The 21141-nt window shown below is 39.7% G+C and overlaps 1 protein-coding gene across 4 annotated transcripts in view; it reads right to left on the reverse strand.

The window, feature by feature from the left end:
- Positions 1-20402, reverse strand: part of KHDRBS3 (KH RNA binding domain containing, signal transduction associated 3) — a 91892-nt gene extending 71490 nt beyond the window's left edge. For all 4 annotated transcript variants that reach the window (XR_008448517.1, XM_054058749.1, XM_009560028.2 and 1 more), the window contains exon 1: positions 20288-20402. Coding sequence is in view for 3 of the 4 variants with exons in the window: in XM_054058749.1 (XP_053914724.1) it covers positions 20288-20375 (88 nt within the window). In the remaining variant the exon portion in view is untranslated. The remainder of the gene's footprint in view (positions 1-20287) is intronic.
- Between the last annotated feature and the right edge of the window lie 739 nt (positions 20403-21141).

Below are 21141 nucleotides of genomic sequence, written 5' to 3' on the forward strand. Positions count from 1 at the left end.
ATGACATTTCCTAGATCACAAATAGTAAACATGTGATTAAAGCTTCCCATAATGCCAGAGATTAAAATCCCATGTTCTCAGACCAAGGATGCAGCTAATGCAACAGTCTAGGGATTTAAGTGGATGAAGTAGTAACTGCATGGATTTTTTTCTTTACATTTAATCACAGCAGAGAGATCTAAGCAATGATTACTCCTCAGTTAATTCACTGAATAAAGTTGCTAGATACATCAGATAATGACAAAGTAGAATTGTTTTGCGTTAATCTGCAGGTAGAATTAATCTTCCTGTAGCAGAACTACAGGCCAGGATTCTATCTTCCTCTAAGCCAATATAAATACTTGGTTCAATGTAAAAAAATGCTGCTCTGTATGTATCTGTAGTAAATCATCATAACACAAGATCAAATAAACCCAAACTAAATAAATATTTACTGCACCTGTCTTTTCCACAGTGTTTCCAAAATACATGATCAGGAGAAACAGGAACCAGGTGTTTGTCTGCAAATCCTCAATTCTATTTCTTTAAGTTCACAAAACCTAACAGATATCCTATTGAATATAAATAATTTCATATTAGTTTTCTCTACTTCATATGGAAAAAATAAGTGAAGAATCAAAGGCTCAAATTCTACAAATGCCACATGACCATGGCTTCAGAAAATATTGAGTTAATAGAACTGCACCACAATTTCACTACAAATAACATAGAATTCAGGTTGGAGAAGATCTCCAAGATCATCCAGACCAACCACCAGCCCACCACCACACCTACATAGAACCATTAAGTTTGGAAAAAGCCTCTAAGATATTTTCCACATTAATTTTGAAAAAAAAATACATGAGATTATCCTTTATAAACATCCCTAAATAAATGAAATTCACTGAAGAGGTTTGGAAAGTTACTAACTACACAACAGCAGTGTATTTTGCTATATTCAGAAAACGTCAATTTTATTAGCTTGTCACTAACAGAAACATTCAAGTTTAGATCAAGTCAACCAAGTTAGTCTGTTACACAACTATTGAAGCATGCTTCAATAATAGTACTTCTAGGTAAATTCTCAAGACTTCAGAGCTGCCTCAAAAGACACCATGTTCAGTTCAGAAAGCTCGTAAGTCAAATCAAAGGCTGTAGCAGCACCTTTATGCGCCTTCAGTATCCTTTTACTTTCTGAAAAAAAAAAATCTGCTATTGACTATTGCTGGAGATACAACAGGTTGGATATCTGGTTTGACCATGCAATTCCTTATGGTTTCACATTAGAGAAAAAATTATGATTTTAACTACAAAACCAACTTGGACTGATTAGTTTGTATTTTATGAAGATCCCCTTTACAGAACATCCAAGCTTTAAACAGATAAAGCTTCCAGAGGAGGAAGGACATTGTCAGTTGTAACAATTTCAGAACAAAATCAGTTTGCCCTCAATGAAAGAAAAACCATGTACATTATATTCGTTCTGTTTCCCCATGCTCAACAATCCTTACAGTGCGGAGTATCAGTATTTATGAAACAGTCTTTGTGATTAAAATACTACATTTATACCACTCCAGCATTATATACTGTTTAAAACTGTAAAATATCCATTGTGCCCAAACCCATACTTGTGTATCTTAGAGTCACATTTTAAGCCCGTCAGTTCTGAAAATACTAGCAGTTACAACTTCTGCTCCAAGGTCAAGCCATAGGAAGTCTATGCCAGATGTTGGTTTAATGTTCACAGTCCTTCCATGACTAGTTCCAATAAAAACAACATGCAGTAACACAGGGTGATGAACCCTACGACAGTTCGAATTTTGATGTTGAGAACTTAATCTCATTGTCAAAGTAAAATGATCTGTGCTGTGCTTCAGACTAACTCTTACACAGGACTCCTTTATTCCCTTCTTTACTGAGCGAACAAAAAGTTATTTGGAACAGTACTTCAACAAATATTTCTAGTCTTTTCAGCTGAAAATAGTACTGCACAACATTAACTATGATCACAAAGGTTTGAATACATTTCAAAAGGCTTTCTGAAATATACCCCATGGACCTCTTGAAGGCAGCATCCAAGTGACCTGCTACTCTTTTCCCTGTCCTCTTCAGAAGTATGAAGTTGGATGAACCTCCCCATGCTTGCAGTGAACAGCAGTAATGTCTGCTTCCCACTTTTGAGTGTCTCTTAAGAAGTCTAGCATAGCCTAATTAGCTCTAAAGCAGTACATAGTCACAAGAGATGTAGAATTCCTCAGTTTGAGTAGTCTATAGCATCCAAATCCCCCAGAAAAACGCACAATTAAGACAGCAGCAACTAAACATTTTATCGTGTAAACAAATGCTTGGACAAAGAAACATTTGCCCACTCACAAGGTTTTTACACAGCAAATGCCGATTAGTGTATCTTCATGAAAAAGGCAAATTAGAGAACTGAAGCATTCAAGTAAATAAAATAAAAATAACTTAAAACAAAACTAAAGGAGTTGAACATATGCAGAATAGACACCATCTACATCAATTCTGAATGGGTCTAAAATACACAAATAAAAATGCAATAAAGTTTCCAACTTTTAATGCAGTTAAAACACACCCATTCCCATGTCAACTTCATGAAACTCCACCTATCCTCCCTCTTCAGCCATCATTTTGATGCTTTAAAAAAGGTATTCCTAAATCAAATTTAGACTCCACCAGTAAGACCTGAGTCTGAACTGGCATAAAAAGGAATACATTAAGAGCATAAGCCATGCATAAAAAACATAGGAATTTGTTTCAACAAATGCACATTATTACAATATTCAGTCTTTTATATGCCACCTCAATTTTGTAGAAGCAACTGACAATGAATCTAATTTGAATTTACAATAAAATGAGTGGTTCATGCTAGAATGATGTCGACAACATTCCGCATACTCTAATAATATCCTTGTTGAAGGACTTATACCAATCTATTTAAATGGCATTCACAGGCACTGTAAGTTCTATTTTACAGTCCAAGTACTGCTGTCTGCACTGATCTGAAAATACATTTCAGTCATCAATATGACAAATATTTTGAATAGGCCCTTTTGCTTAAAGTAATTCAAAGCTAATTGAACACCTATTACCTTCACATCAAAGATGACTGCACTAAAATCTGTTTAGACAGAATAATATTAGCAATAATGTAGAAAGTACCACAGTAGGAACTGTCAAAAGTAACACCTAAGATCAACAGATGTTCAGTCTTGCTCAGGAAACAAAACAATGCTTTCAATATACATATACAGAGAAACAGTACCCTATGTCCTAGATTCAAGTACTTCAAATTTGAATACTACGTTCTACCAGGATGAAGATATCTGACTTCCCCATTCCTCCCTGCTTCAGTAACACCTCGCTACCTAAATATCACAAAAAGATTGGCTTTCTGGTTTTGAGCAGGAGACTGGACCTTCAGAGGTTTCTTAAAGCCTCAGGCATCCCATGGTTCTTCCTATGTGGAGAAGGTGTCCAAGAAGGGACCCATGCTGCCTTGTATTTACCTACTGTATCTACTGAGCAATAGTTTACAACGTTCTCTTTCCAAAAACACTCTTCTGTTTCCATGTGACAGCACAATTAGCCCCCAAGTCCCAAAGGCAAAGCTCTGAAAGCCCTCTAAACTATTTAGATGGTATGGTAGAAACAAAACAAAGGAGTAGATTCAATATTGAGTGATCCTGATATTTAGAAAGACATTTCTTAGGGAGTTTTAAACATCAGTCTGAAGTAGTTGCCTCAAGGCAGCATGTGCAGACATGACCATTGGCAGAACTGATAAAACTACTTTGGAGGCAGATTTCAAATGTGAAGCCATGACTTATTTGATGAAGCGATCCAATATACAGATCATCTTATATTACTTTGGGCATAAGGCTTAGAAAGAACAAAGTTGATATTTTGAATTAAGACCCCCTATAAAAAGCCATTCCATCTTTTTCATGTATATGCATGAACATGATCAGGTAGCCCTTAAACAAGATTTAACTTGTCATCTTGGCAAGTCATCAAGAAGAGTCTATATCCTTTCTTCCTGACTATGTACATAACACTATTCAATAAGGTTTGTGATTCTTTTAACAGCTTTCACAAGAAGGAAAAGCATAATTCACATCTCATTTGAAACTGATATAATCCACAGCTCTTAAAATGCATATATCACATTTTTAAACTATTGCCAAGTTGAAACACTAGGCAGAGCACAACGAGTTACTGAACTCTAAATCAGACATACTTGATTGAGCACTATTAAAGACCATATTTAAAGCTTTTTTGGGCACTGGCAAAGACAGCACAGCCTAAAAATTTGCCAACAGATGCAAACAAGTCACATTTAATACTGGTAAATACCCTAATAAGATATGTCATGGTAATGTAGGTATCTTCCATTCTCATATTTTGCATAATGGATAGATACACAAATAAGTGTACGCACTAGCAGGTTGTGATGACACTTGGAAGTACCTTGGCAAGCTGGAAAAATGGGCAGACAGGAACCTCATTTACTTCCAACAGAAGCGCAAAACCCGGTATCTGTGGAGAATACCCTCACACGCCAGAACAGACTGGCAACCAAACAGTGAGAAAGCAGCTTTCCAGGAAAAGAACTTGGGAGCCGAACAAGCGAATACTAGCCAGGAATGTATGCTTGCAAATACCACCATCACCCTGGGCTGCACTAGAACAGCACTGCCACTTTGAAGGTAGTTATCTTTTCTACTCAGCACTGGTGCAAGTTCTAGCAAGCTACTTGTTGGATTTCTACTGTTTTGCAAAAGATTAAGGGTGTTTGTTTTTTTAAAGGAAAGATTTGTCCCACCTTCAGTATTTTTAAGGATTATTAGTTACAGTGATTTCTGTCCACCGCGAGATTTATTTCTCATTACATACCGTAGCCCAAAAAGCCATGTTTTTCTGCCTAGAACTATCACAGAGATCCATCTCACATCACAGCACTACATATGCTCAAACAGTCCAGAGAAACAGACTTGGGCCGATTGGGTGCACAGCTTTCCATTGTTCCCCCTCTCCATAGCCCCATCACACTCTCCCCTCTCCATGGGTCAAAGTGCACACATTCTTCCAAAGTTGAGTATCTTTTCTCACTGCTTCACAGAACACTGTGCTATCTACAATAGATTTCTGTCCAATAGAAACTTATTGTTCATATTTCAGTGTTAGGGAAAGGAATAGAGATTAAGTTCTCACAACTACCTGTAATGTGTCTAAATTCTTAAACTGTATTCACTGAAACTCAGCACTGAATATTGTATGGACTTGGAAAACTCATAGCCACTGGATCCAACAAAAGTAATCTCATTCTTACTACAGAAATTGAGAAAAACAACTGTGACAATACTGCGCCAGTCAAGTGAACTAGAAAAGTGAATGCCACCACAAATTCAGCAAGTGTGAACTAAAGAGCAGCTACTGAAGACAGCATAAGCTGGAGTACCCCTCATGCATATCTGTTGACTCAACCTACTGTTTCTAAGTTTCTCAGCTTATTGATTCTAATACATTTCCTTGTCCTCTGATGTATATTGCTCTGAGATTTCCCAAGACTTCATCTTCGTTCACTGAAGCACAAACTATTGATATGTAAGATGCGTGAAAAGGTGAACTTGTACAGAAAGAACATGAAATCATAGGTGAACGTGAAGGGACATAATACCATGGATGTGTTGTATTTCAAACTGTGAAACAACAATATTGTTCAAGAATTTGAAAAATGGTTTTAGAATATCTATAAAAAAGTTAAGAACTCAAAGATCCTGAAGTACTTGAATATTTAGTCCCTGGAGTTGTTCAAGGACAAGCTGGATGAGGCTTTTAGCAAACTGATCCAGTGCAAAGTGTCTCTGCTCATGGCAAGAGGTTGGAACAAGATCATCCTTAAGGTCCCTTCCAACCCAAAACATTGTATAATTTTGGTTCACAGGTGTATATCAAGCATATGGAGGTTAGTTGGTGCAGACAGAAGAAAGGGGACTAATTCCAGCATACTCCTCTCAAATACTTTAAAACACCTAATCCTTCAGAAGACCATTACTTCCAGCAGAAAAAAAAGGCAAAGCATTATTTTTGATACAATCATTGTAGGCAGTACTTTCATCCTGGTATTTGTCATCCATTGCAGCCCTTGGCTGCAAGGACATAGGTTGGCAGAACAAACAAAGGCAGCTTGTACATCTACTGCCTATGGGGCGGTGCAGCTGAAAACTCAAATATTTTACATATGAACTTCAACATAAATTCAATGTTAAAAAATCTTAGCATTCAAGTTAAAAATTAACTAGCAGAGGGATAACACTAATTATGCTTTCCACATGTTCAACAGCAGCTGAATCTTAATCAATGCATCCTTTCTATGCATAAATATCCATACTACACAGAATTAAGCTGATTACTTCCACATTCAATTGTTACCAAATATTGTCCTAAAACTTATTCTCATAAATTCAGTTCAATCATTTAATGGAATTTCAGACCAAATCAGACTTCCCTAGAAGTGTGATAAACCTTGAAAGTCCAGCTCAGACTCATTTCAGTTGCAACTCACAAGGGAAGAAAACAACATATCTGCCAAGAGATCGGTTTCTCCAGGAAAAAAAAAAACCCTAAGTCTGCAATAAGACTATTCTCTGTAGGACCATGTACTTATCCATGTAGCACCTTTACTGAGGAAAGCAATCTTCCAGCTTTTATGGCATCTATCAAAGGAAGTTTTTCCTTAAACTAGTATTTTCAACATCCACCTAATTGAATAATGTTCTATTTCACCGATTTAAGAAAATAAAACAGACTTTCATAATTAATACCTGCATAAGTCTCTGGAATACCTACCAACTTATGCTAGCAAGATTTTGCTGAAACGTACCTTGTAAAGAAAGTTTTATTAGCATTTATGCTACGGTTTTACTTGCCATAAGAAGCATCTCTAAATTACATTTTTTTAATCTAAATAAACTGTCCTCATGCTTAGCTTAAGTAAAACTAGACAGTTCCTTCTTTAAACCATACATTCCAGGTTAGTAGACTTGGTTTAACAAGTATGTCTTCAGTAAAAACTATTTAAAAACCCAAGGTCAAGTTTGTCCTACAGACAGTTATGTACAGCAGTAAGATGCAGAACACCTGCACAAGTTTCTTTGCAATTAATCAGCAGTTAAGATACTGCAAATTCAGTTGTCTTAACAAATTTGTTTTGAAGACAATTTAAAATCAAGTGCCTATGTGGAAGCAGAAATCATACCTCAGTTTTACAGTAGTTTCAGAAGCTACATTATCTTGTGTACTTAAGTGATGAATTCCTAGAAGTGTTCATGTTTTAGTTTTAACCCAGCTAATTTATAAGTTTCAGCTTTCACTGAAGACTACAACTTTTCCCAGAGAGGATTGTGTGCATTATGAATTTTCTTGTGGTAGTAATTCCTGTATAGTTTAAATAGCAAATGTCAATACATTATTTTACATGGAATAATCAAGTAGTAGGTAGCCACAGGCACAAGGCAAGTGACATCTTTCAGTGCAGTGGGGCACTCCAGAGCCAGGGAATAAACCCACATTGGAACCGAGACACCAAAACCAAAGCCGAACTGGTCAGCAAGATATAAGTAGCACTGGGAAAGTGCAGAAGTTGCTAAGCACCCTGCCCTCATCTGCTTTCAGAATCCCATGTATTCAGGTTTCTGCTCCATTGCTTTCATCTGCCAAGGAACAATAAGAAGTGCAAATGCCAAGAACCTGTGACGCCATTACTTTCTTGGTTCAGTTATGTTTAAATTGCTTCTATATAGGAAAGGAAATTTTGATGCACCAGTTACCAAGTTATAGCATTGTATTACCTTCTAGATGTGGCAGAGGACAAAGGGGATGCATTTTAAAAAAACACAGATGCCAAATAAATTCAGGCTCCGGGTGTCCAAAGGATGAAGGACAGCTAAGACAGCAATAACCACTTAATATGGTAGATTGTTCCATCACTCCTTGCTAGTATAGAGAAACAAAGAATAACAGTCTATTTAGGAAGAGCAGACCATAACAATCATAATGGATACTTATGGTCCCCTGATTAAGTCTTCCTAAAGACTGGTCCACTGTACACTAGAAGTTTCAACTCCCACCTCTCCCTTTTTAATCACTGACTTTAGAGCAAATGTAGGACTGACTTACCTAGTTACAAACAGAATAACCTCCTAAAATGCACAAATGTGCTACTTTGCATAAACCCAAGAAATAAAGGCACTGAACTGAAAAAGATCCGACTAACCACTAATAAACCTGGAAAGAACATGTAAGGGAGAAGTTAAACTCTTCCTCAAGCCGTCAGGAACAATACAGGCACACATACCTCCACCAAATTTGACAGGAGTGTTTAAAGACTCAATCATCAGTGTTTCACAGAGCAAGAAAATACCAGAAATGCTAGAGTGAATCTTCACTGAATATAAATGGAACTACAGCCCCAGTATTGCTCTTTTGTCATATCTCTTTCTGAAGCAATACGCAACTAACAAAACAGGTTACTATTTCAATTAACTGTGGCTATATCTTAAAAAGGTGAGCTTAACAAAATAATCAGGAAGAGCTGGGAATGAGGAAAAGAATTTTTTTCATTAAATTCACACAGCTTTTATTTTACCCTTGCATTATAAATATTGGCAGTACCTCTTGACAAGAAGCAAGGGACTAACTATGTAGCTGTCCAGGAGCATCTATTCTCTTTCTGAAGGAGCCATCTGCTCTTATTTCTTCATTTCATGACCTAGCTTGAAATTGCATTCACTATTCTACTCAGATTTCAATTAGTTACATGTAAAAACTTCTTCTTCAGGATGAAATACTGCAAGGTGAAGAGGGGCTATTACCAAAAGCTGATACTGTAAATGATACAGCTCAAATAGCTAATTAGTCATGAATAAAATGAAAAGAAAATAATGCTCTAACATTTGTTTTATTACAACACAGCTTGACAAGTACGCATAGCAATGTTTTGAAGGGCCAGATCTCAATAAAGGGACTATGTTTGCTCTCTGTATTCCCTGCACTCATCTCTTTTCACATGACTCTGCAGGAAAGCTTCAGATCTCTGCTTTGATAACAGCACCAAAACCTTCCAAATGAGGTGCTCAAAAATACCTGGTATGAATGGTGACAAGACACACCTGCATGATTAGCACCATTTGCAGACATAGGAATAATGAACAGTTACCCTGACAAATTGACTGACTCCAAACTACAGGTTTGAGCTCTAGCCAGGTATTACTCCAATACAATAATATCAAGCTAACCAAATGATTCTAAAAGGACTGTAGAGGTGAAACCTATACTTTTATGGCCTACTTCATCCAAATGGGAAAGAAAAGTACTTCTGACTCGATTTTTTATCCATTTCACTGTTTTTTCCAGCAGAAAGACCAAGCAGGAGGTTATCCAGCAAGCCGAGTATTTTAGTGGCAACAGCAGCTGACTGCTCAGCATCATCTTCGCACAAGCCATCATAACAGATAGTCTTCCAGCCCAGAGAAGCAGCCATTGAAAGCTTTGGTCATTGAGCACATTAACAAACATAAGGGAGCACTGCCTTGAGGACCTACAAGTCACTCAGAGGCAGAAAATACAATGATAGTGCTATGCTGAGCTTTGTGCTCAAGTCTAAAGAAACTATGATCTACTGGTTATAAAGGAAACTGCATCTGTTGTCTTCTATTGGGGCATTAATTTAAAAAGTACAATTTGTCTAGAGTTTTTTGTAGAGCTGAACTTGCAGCCACCTACTTGCCACTTAAATGGCAATGAAATACATCAGCATTTTAATTAACCTTATACTGAACTATGTAAACTATTACTTAGCGTTCCAAACAAGGACTATTATTTCTTGATATCTGTAAATTCTGTAAGTGCATTTATGAACAAATGATTTATAAATAACATTATGGTAGTTCTACTTTATTCTCCATTTAATCAGCTGATAGTGGGATATTCTAAGGGCTTAGAGTTTTAAAGTCTAGCAAAGTATTTCTTTTGAATGGAGTTATAACATCAAATTGGACTGACAGCAGCCTTGTTAGTTAAAGCAGACAAGCCTAAAGCTATTTCAGCTTCCACACATCTCAGTTCAGCGTAGAGAAAAGGAGGCTGAGGGGAGACCTTATCACTGTCTACAACTACCTGAAAGGAGGTTGCAGCGAGGTGGGTAAGTGACAGGACAAGGGGAAATGGCCTTAAGTTGCAACAAGGGAGATTCAGATCAGATATCAGGAAAATTCTCAACCAAAAGGTTTATCAGGCACCGGAACAGGCTGCTCAGGGAAGTGGCCGAGTCACCATCCTTGCAGGTATTTAAAAAGAAGAGTAGATGAGCTGCTCAGGAATATGGTTTAGTAGTGGATGGGTATAGTAGAAATCAACCTCAAAGGTCTTTTCCAACCAAAGAGTTCTATTATGATTCAGTTGTACCTGGAAGCCATGTATCCAAAGCAAAAGTATTTCTACATCAGCCACCGCATCCAAGCAGCATTTGAGCTTACGCGTGGTCAGGGTACAAGCAACAAATACAAATACCTACAAGACAGCTGAGCAGGACAATGCTCATAGCGAACAGTTGCCAACTAAATAAAGCCTCGTACAAAGGCTGCGCGCTGGCTCCCCCTGCGGGCCCCGCGCGGCACTGCATCTCGGCACCGCACCCAGACCGGGGCTGCTCGAGGACCATCCAACCCTTGAACACCTCCAGCGATGGGGCATCCACAGCTTCCCTGGACAACGTGTGCCAGTGCCTCACCACCCTTATAGTGACAAAGTTCATCCTTATGTCTAGTCTAAATCTTCACTCCTCATCCTATCACTCTATGGCCTTGTAAAAAGTCCCTTCCCTGCTTTCTTGTACACCCCCTTCAGGCACCAGAAGGTCACTAGAAGATCTCCTTGAAGCCTTTTCTCCAGCCTGACCAACCCCAACGCTCTCAGCCTGTCCTCATATGGAAGGTGCTCCAGCCCTCTGATCATGTTTGTAGCTGCCCTCTGGACCTGTTCTAACAGCTCCATATCCTTCTTATGTTGAGGATTTAAGAAATGGGCACAATACTCCAGGTGGGGTCTCACCAGAGAGGAATAGAGGGGCAGAATCGCCTCCCTCGACCTGCTGGCCACACTTCTTTTCATGTGGCTCAGGACACAGTTCCTCTCCTGCGCTGTGAGCATGCATTGCCAGCTCACATCGAGCTTCTCGTCAATCAGCATCCCCAAGACCCTCTCTGCAGGGCTGCTCTCAATCATGTCATCCCCCAGACACACCTTCCAAAGTGTGCTCATAATAATCCTTCATATTTGCCCTGGATCTCCAAATTCACAGAAAATAAGGTTGGAAGAAAGATTAAAGCTCATTAAAAGCATAACCAGCAGGTTGAGGGAGGTGATTTTACCCCTCTGCTCTCATGAGATGTCACCTGGAGGAGTTCGGGAGTCCTCAGCACAGGAAGGACCATGAGGAGCCCAAAGGAGGGCCACAAAGATGATCAGAGGGCTGGAGCACCTCCCATATGAGGACAGAGTTGGAGTTGTTCAGTCTAAAGGAAAGATGGCTCCTGGGATGGCTTTCCAGTACTTAAAGGGGGCCTGCAGGAAAGCCAGGAAGGGGCTCTTTACCAGGAAGTGCAGGGACAGGATGATGGGTAACTGCTTTGATCTGAGATTTAAATTACATATTAGGAAGAAGCTTTCTTACTGAGAGTGTTGAGAGGCACTGGAACAGGTTGACCAGAGAAGTCATGGAAGCCCCATCCCTGGAGGTGTTCCAGGCCAGGCTGGATGAGGTTTTGAGCAACCTGACCTAGTGGAAGGTATCCCTGCCAATGGCAGGGGTGTTGGAACTAAATGATCTTTAAGGTTCCTTTCCACCCAAACCTTTCTATGATCTTATGATTAATTCCCTCAATTTTGGGACTATGCTTATGTCATTCCAACATTTGATTCACATGGTATTAACAGGCTTCTGTGATGTCTGCAGAGAAAGAGTTTGAAGAGCACAGTAAGCTTTAAACACATGATAAATCTTCTGTTATATGCTTTTATACAGTAGGCCAATAAAAACCCCACCATTTTTCCAGACCATGGATGCATGGTGTAATGAAAAGGTCAACGGTATATGGTAAGTGAAAAGAATCTTTAAGACCAATATGTATTATACCAGACAAACTGGAGCATGGGGTCCTCTCCGGTCTTGAGGTCAAGTACTAAGATGCCACATTTCAGCCTGGGATATCACCAGGTTATATCTAGAAAGGCAGCAAGTGTTAACTAGAGCTAAATATATTACTTCAGCCTATATGCTGTGAAGCATAGGATGAAGTGGATTAGCTCTTTCATATGGATCAGAATTTAAATGGAGAAACTGAGTCACATCATTAGTTAGAACGGTTTCACTTTCAGAAACCCCACCTACCACAAGTTTTGGGAATCCTCACAACACAACTGTGAAACAACCTTCCTTGAAATGCTGACTTCTTGATCCTAAAAACAAGCAGGCTAGAAGTTGTCATGAAACAATTTGTGAAGTGAACCACTCTAGGTTTCTGAACTTTCATGACTGAACAAATGGACCAAGAACATCATACTCAAACCACACGAAGGAAGTTCAGACAAGAAAAATCTGTTTTCCTTCAAGCAGGAAAGGGTAAAGGGTGAAACACAAGAAGAGCTTGCCGAGGGAGGTAGTGGAGGCCCCATCTCTGGAAACATTCAAGGTCTGGTTGGACAAGGCCCTGAGCAACCTGATCTAGTTAAAGATGTCCCTGCTTCTGCCAAGGGGGTTATACACTAGATGACACGTAAAGGTCATTTCCAACCTAAAGCATCTTATGATTCTATGACAATTATGCATAACAAAAAAAAATCAAAACACCAAACAGACAAAGGACTCAGTGCTTTTCACTTTTCAAAAGTGAAATTCATCATTTATTAATTTGGAGGTAAGCAGAAGAGAAAAGGGCAATTTCTTCAGTTCACTGGTTTACCCCATAGAGTTGTACCACTCAAGTCTGCGTACAAAAAGGCATATCATCTCTGCGTGGTAGCAGGAGAAAGACATCCAATCCTGAGTGGGTTAAGGATTTCAAGGATCAGAAACTGGGCTACTGACCAGAGATGCATCAGGACTGGTGCTTCACAGCCACCTCTAGTTGACCACCTCTAGTTAACTAGGACAGACTAAAAGGAACAATTGAAAACTTTGAGACACATGAAAGGAAGAATGACTATATTAAAAGCAGTCCTTCCACTTCTACACCTTTAAAAAAGTCACTATTATTCCAAAGCAGCAGGAAGAACTGGCTGAACACATCTCAAACTTTTGGCTTTCAAACAGATCTGCTTTCCGGAGTACAGTTAACATGATAACCACAGGCAGTGAGAGACTACAGTTGCTCTCCATTCAGTAAATTCAGCAAGTATTCAGTGTCAGAGCGAGAGTAGCAATTTTGACATCTAGATTCTTTGTCTTGTCCACAAAAAGGTATCTTCCCCTACTGACTACTCCTTTTGTTCAACCCAAATAGATTAATAATGTTGAAGAAAATCGGTAAATCCTCAAAGGATTTGCAGCTTCAGATTTTCACTACATTATACCAAGATCAGCACAGCAGCAGTTATAACAAATTTTCCTTTGGATTAAGTGCAAGAACAATAGGTTTACTGAAAAGACTTCTAATCTTTTAGGCTTCCAATTTTGTCAAAAAATTCTTCCTAGAAAATACAGACCTACAAAAGAATACTTACGTAGGCCAAAAATGTGAGATTTACTAACTCCAAGAATTAAACTGCCATTTGTTTGCTGCCTTGCAACTTTGTTCCTGTTGAGCTGCCAGATGAAGTCGAAAGTCTGATAAACACATCAAAATAAGAAATGGAAGACAGCCAGCAAACAGCAACTGGAAATGGAGAGCAGGAAAGAAATGCATTTGGCTTTCTAGCTGCTTATTAATTTTACCTTGACGATAAGGTAGAATTATGAAAAACGACAACACAAGATAACAATAAGTAATAAATACAAAACAGTCAAGTTCTCAAAGGAATATTTTAAGATAGGTAAACAATAAAATGTGCACTGCTCAGCTGCTGAAACACTTGAAAATAACAGCTGTCAGCTTAATGTTTCTTCACTCCACCTCTCCAGTTGCTACTCTTTAATTTGTTCCTTGTCATAAATAGCCAGCTTACATCCACTGTATATCCCAAGTTAGTGGCAGTTCAGTAAAGAGCCTAACAACTTCGTAAAAATAGTGTCCTGCAATACATCTCATTTTGAACTGGCGATGTCAAAGATGCAAACACCTAACAATTCTTAAATTTGATTTAAGAGTAAATCATCCATTGCTAAAGTCTGTGCTTCATTTCTGCACTTGAACTTTTTCAGGCAAACATTCCATCACCAGTTTAAAGGGCCTCTTAGCACTGTTATTTACCTCATAACAATATGAAGGTGCTCAAACTACTGGTTAATGAGCACTTTCACAAACCAATCAGACCACAGCAAGAGACCCAATGAGCTTCTGAAGCTTGCAGAGCATTGTGTTTCTTCCACAGTCTTCTCAAAGATTAAGACACATGGACTGCTATACTGAGAATGTCAAGAGAAAATTAAATTACCTAGTCCATATGCCCTTATGGCCTTTGTGTGAGGCCATAAAGATACTAATTTTCTAGCTACTGTTGTACTTGGAAGTTGCACTCAGCTAGCAATATATGGCTCTAAAGTCATTCCCAGAATTGCTGCCATCCCTGCCAGGCAGCTCCTGTCACACAGGTGATACTTGGCTTCCCAGGTCTCTGGTACCAATCTTTGCACATAACCCAATTTCATCAAGATACTCCACTTGCCCAGAATAAGCATCCTACCCTTTATAATTTTCTATTTGAAAACCAGTATGAATAATGTAAACAGAGCCTGCAAAATTCCTGCAGAGTTCAGCTAAGAACACTCAGCTAATTCACTGTAAAATATTAGGTGTGTCAGTTACCAGTTAATCTCTTTAAACATGCTTTTACTGGAACTGCTAAATACCAATTAGAAAATCCATGCTGTATTACACCAAATACCTTCAGAGGCTGCTCAAACCTGAACTTGGATACCCAGTTCTTTCAAACCAAAGCGCATCCTAAATTCTCGTGTTTCTTAATTATGCCTGAAGTTGAAGTCAGAGGGGGGGAATTCAGAGGGCAGAGAAGTCATATAGCTTGCATGTATTTAAAATCTATGTAAGTCAAACAAGCCATAGACCAAAGAGCAGCCATTCAGTGCTGTGACCTCCTTTGATTTCTCCAGTAAATAAGTACTCAGAAGGTTACAGTTTTAATTTGCGTGGCTGGTGTCGAAAAGGATTGGAAGTGACACACCACGTCAGTTTAAATTTGAAAGCTTTAAATTCGATCTCTCTCATTGAGTGCCAAAGTAAGTGTGCAAGTGAATTAGGAGTCAGCTTTAGACAGAACGTGATCATCAGTGAGTGGCTGCAGGCTGGAGTCATGCTTCAGAGCAGAGCAGCCCAGAGTGAAGTGTCTATGACAATCTTCAGCTGCATTTCACAGCAGACCTCTTAACATGACTGGAATACCTGATAAATCACTTCCCCAGCCTTTTAAAAGACCAAGACTAGAATATAACTAAGTCCTGTGACTTTCCCAATACACTTTCACTGCAGCAAAACAAAAAAGCCAACCAATACAAAAATAGGATGTTCCAAGTAGTCTTAAAACCCCAGCAGCTTTCTTCAGCTGTATTTGCTTTACGAAACACTTACGACCTTCATAAAGTGTTTTGCTAGCCTGTAAGAGTAGGACACCTCAAACAAGCATTGCTCATGATTGAGACTGCAATGAGAAATAAAGGAGAGTTTGAGGTTACACAGCAGAGTACATGTAACACCATCAAGGACTGGGAACGAGCAGCACTACAAATCTGTTCTGTGCCATAAAACGTTCATCCTCAAAGGAAAGGGGATGAGATTTAGTAGCAAATTGATTACATAAGATATGTATGCCACTTCACTACACATAACCAAGTAAATCTTTTAGAACAGTGAAAAAATAGAATTCTATTTGTGAAAAAATAAAGAAAATCCTTGCTAAGCATCCTGAAGCCCTTGCATGCCAAGACTGATATATTCACAATCAGTAACATCCATGAAATCCTAATTTATAAGTTCCTACTTCAAACATTTTTACAAAGCTATCCCCTTAACAAGCTAAAAAAAAAAAAATCAGACTTCATATTCTCCACAAAACAGAAAGTCAGTGCACTTCTCCTCACACTCTACCTTCCCCCGATATTTAGGGAGAGATTTACTAGTCCGTTTGATTACTGAACTCCTACTCAAAATCTGATAAAAGAACCAGCAAGCCTCTACTGATCCCTAGTAGCCACACTGCTCAGTCAAGTCATTTGCTGTACAGCTAGCACATACAGCCACCTACTGATAGGAAGACTTTATTCCTGTACATCATTTTGTTGACAATTTAAAGGCAGCCTTGCCAATTTAAGATATTACCTCATATCTCAAAGTAGCTAAAATGAGCTTGCAAGGAAGAATTCCACCAGTACAGCCTACAGAGAAGTAAAAGTTATCTTTCAGCAGTGGCACTGGGACTCAAGGGTTTCAGCTGCCCTAACTTTGATTACAGAATTGTCTCCACCTACACATTCTACATTACACAAATCAAACAAGTGGCAGGCATCCATCTTAATGTCTCCCATTACAAAACACTTCTGGTATCAAGATGTTTTATTTACAGCTAGCTCCTTCAATTTGCAATTTCACACACTTTCCCCAACATTCACAAAATACTCAATCAAACCAATACAACACATAGACCTGAAAGACAATGAAGTGAAAGTAACTCTTCCCTCACAAATCTTTCATTTTTACAGCATCACTTCTGAAGTTACGACAATCAACTTTACACTTGCACATTTACTCAAATTTGCATACAACCCCCAATACAATGTCAGCCTCAAAATAAAGGTCTCAAAAAGAGGTTAAAAAGTAAAGCTACTCAGTAGCAATGGCAAACAAAGAATCCACCTGATTTCAGAACATAACTCACATAAAAAAAATTCAGATTCTGCATAAAGATAAGCACTTGAGAGTTGTAAATGGGAAAAAATATGCATGCGCTAAACTTCTGCTTCTTCACATGAACCTCATCCTTCCCAAGGTTCTTAAATTTCAGAACTTATAAGATAATAATTGGACATAATGTTCCAATTCCCATTGTCCGGTATCAGCCGCAAATTAATCCTATTAACATGGTCACCTTACTACATATGCAAAAAAGTCTACTTCCAAGCTATAACATGTTTAAAGGTTTACAGGTAAAAATATCCCTTTTAGGAAGGCTTAATGTTCAAGTGCACATGTAAATCATCTTAATTAGAGCAAAGGATTAGTCTAGTCTCCTGCAAAAGATTCCTACTTTAAGCAACAGATGAATGTTTCAATGAGTGTTTAATGCAAAATTTGAACAGTTTTGTGTCCCAAAGAGATAAGTCATACTTGTGCAGAGTTTTCAACAAGAAAAAACAGCACTTCCATGTAATATGTAGGAGCAATACCGATCCTTGATTTTAATGCTTTCAAAATGCTTAAAACAAGGTTTTGTCTTACAGGCAAGATGAGATGCTGTCATGTCTTAATTCTGAAAGACAGATTAAAAATACTGCCCAGGAAAGTATTCTTGCAGCATCCTAGTTATCTCCTCATTGTTGTTTTTCAACTGAAAGGCCACTCTGGAACTCTAAAAGCACATCAAGCTTCACTTTTTTCCTGCAAAACTTAGAATTATGTAGTTCATGTGTACCTAAATTATAATTTGTAATTATAAGCATAATATGCAAATGTGTCCACTTCTATTTGAGAACTATAATTAACAGATTTTGTAAGTCTAGACACAGGACTTCCCTAGAAACCAATTTTCAACAAGGTTTTAAATTTGTTAGCGATTTGGCTCTCCTGCCTATGCAGTACACGCACTTCAATCCTTTCAGCTTCTTGGAAGGATTTACTAGTTCAAACATACAGTTGTTACAATCAGTCTTGAGTTCCTAAAGGAAGATTGCTTGATCTACAGTATTTCAGTTTAAGTAAATTCAGATAGTAAATGCAATACTGTTAAAACATCAAAAGGATATTGCCGATTTAGGCTGACTATCTTACACACTCAACACCTTTGCGAATACACACCTGGAAGAAGCCAAACTGAGAAGCATGCTTCATTCTAAACCGAAAAGCTAAACAAACCCCATTTAAAACACTACATAAGCCATTTAATTTGCCTGCTCACTGATCTATCATTGAAAGATCTCAGTGGGCCTGACACATGAAGTGCAAGTCAGAATTATTAGATATATATTTTCACTACTGTTTGCCTGTATTTAACTGCAAAGAATTATTACAACTGAGAAGAAAAAAATCAGCCACTGATAAAGTTAGTGTCACGACAGGAGGGGTTTGCAAAGCAACTCCTCTTTTATTTACCTCTTGCATATACAGTCACTTAATCTTATTTGGTTCTTTGGTGACTCTACAGTTGCCTAAAATAGCCATTTTGCACAGATGATAAACAAATATACATTTTAAACTACAGTTAACCCACTGACAGTCACACTTTTCTTACTTATCTCTAACATGTGAGGTGCTTCAGATTTAATGCAAGACTTCACTTTCAAAGCAAGAAAAATTTAGACATACTACAGTAAAGACATGGGATCCACACCTATCTACATTCATTTTTTCACTGACAATATCATTTATTTTTGGTGCTGGAAGTACGCACACAGATACCAAGTATTACATGATAAAACCAGGCAGAAGTTTGTCCTCTAATTTCTCCTATCAATAAAAGTCTCAAAGCTATCATAGTCCTAAGAAGCCACCACAGCCACACAGTTGTGTATATTTCCATAAATGCTGTTTGCAAAACAGTGTAATTTACATATGTAAAAAGATCCTTCCTTAACTGTGAGGAACTTCAATAATTTGCAGCCTTAAATTCTCAGCAATCAAGCTGATTTTTAACAAGTTTAGTATTATTTTCTATTTATTAACATAATTTTCCTTTGCCCACTATCAAGAGCAGTATTTCCTCCGACTTGGGAAAAATATACAAGCTACCAACCATCCAAGGACACAAAGCTACAAAACATACAGTATATGCATCCCACAGCTGAAATTGTGACAGCTACCCCTAACTCCAGAATTTCAGACAACAGTTGATTTTCCTTCTGATTTACAGATGGGCATTCACAGTCCATTACCAACAAAAACTACAACAATGCATTAAAAGAAGCCACATTGATTTAGACCTATTCCTCTTACAGACAGCCAAGTACACTAGCACAGCTTTGTAATCACAAAATCATTTCAGCTATCATTAAGTCATATTAGATCAGTTTGTAACTTATTCCACTTGTCCATCTCAAGCACTGTATCAAGTGTTTGTCTCTACAGAGCTGTACTCAAAAGTCAATTGCCAATTACACAATGTTTCCAAATTTGCATTAAATTATACTGTAAATCACAGAGAATAGTGCTTCTATTTGGTACAGTATTATTGAAACAAAGGGCTAGCGCTTTAAAGCATCTCTGACAAATGAGATGAGGAAGGGATAAGCATCATTTATTATCTAGAGTTACATAACTGCAAAAGAAAACATGCTTTGGGGGGTTGTTAAAAGATTCACCAAAACGTATTGTTAGTTCCTTAATATTTTAGCTACAGAGACAAAAGTTCCTAGGAGAGGACATCAGCTATAGGTTCCTTTTTCAAAAGGCTCACACATCTGTACACAGTAAGTGAATTATTGTTCAGAAACACCTTAAAATAGGAAAACCCGGGGTTTTACTTGTTTTAATCGACTTGCAGCCCAAACAGGGCGCATAAAACCTGAGCTGTTCCGCACGACAATGCAACTTGGAAAAATTTGGAACTCCAGCAGCCAGTGATCGCTACTGTGAAGCGCAGCTACGGAACAGGAGTCACTCGGGAAGGCAGCCCAGCGGGAGCAGCGTGGGGAGAGCGCTCCGCGGGAGAGGATGCGCCTGCCCGGGGACAGCACAGGGAGCTCCCCCGGGTGGAGAGGCAGCCCTGGGCGAATCCCCGCTCCCTTCACTAAGGGAAAGAGAGATGCGGGAGCAGGTAAACGCCTCCGAGCGGTGCGAACCCACGAGTAAAGCGAGCATCCTCGGCGGCCGTTGCTACCAACTCCGTCCCCACCCCGCCGTGCCCTCACCTTGGTTGACCAGCCGCAGGGCGTGGGTGAAGGACGGGTCCAACGAGTCCTTCTCCGCCATCAGCTCGGGCAAGTACTTCTCGTCCATGGCAGCTAGCGGCAGTGGCGCCGGGTCCCCCCGCGGGGAAGGACAGCGGTAAATCCTCGGAGGCAGCGCTTCCCCCTGGCCGCCTCCCGCCCGGGGCTGCGGGGACGCATCCAGAGGGAAGCGCCGCAAGGGACCCCCCACCACCGACAAGGGGCGTGCAGAAATCCCTCTGCGGAGGCGCACGGGGCAAAGAAAGGAAGATGCGCGACGCCTCGAGAGCCGCTAACCCAGGCGGGACGGGCCCGCAGCCGGCGTGCGCGCACACACACGAGTATAAGAAAAGGGAGAACCCGGAGCGGCAGCCGACAGCGCAAACACGCTACTCCCGCACCGCTGCGCCGACTAAGCTGGCGAGCGTCTCTGTGCCGGATTTATATACCCCCGCCGAGGTCACGCCCCCAAACTCCTGGTCACGCCCACAAGTGCTCATAGACCGCGCCTCCAACCACTGACCACGCCCCTCTCATATAATCACGCCCCTGTCGCTGCCCAGCTCCTCCCAATAGGCGGTGATAGTAGAGTCGCCCCACCCCCTCAAACGATCCCTTCTATTGGGCGCTGCCGCTTGTCAATCAGGCCCGGTCGCGAGTTTTGATTGGTGGTTGCTCTGCAGGGGGCGGGGCCGGGGTCAGAGCCAGGGCGGGGGGAGGGGTCAAGAGGCGTGACGTCAAGTGACGTGACGTGGAGTGGGTGCACGGGGAGCGGTCTCCCCTTAAATTCCGGCAGCGGACCCTTTCCCAAAGGGAAAACTGGTGCTGTTGCCTTG

This window comes from Cuculus canorus, chromosome 2 (assembly GCF_017976375.1).
Source record: "Cuculus canorus isolate bCucCan1 chromosome 2, bCucCan1.pri, whole genome shotgun sequence".
Lineage (NCBI taxonomy): Eukaryota > Metazoa > Chordata > Aves > Cuculiformes > Cuculidae > Cuculus > Cuculus canorus.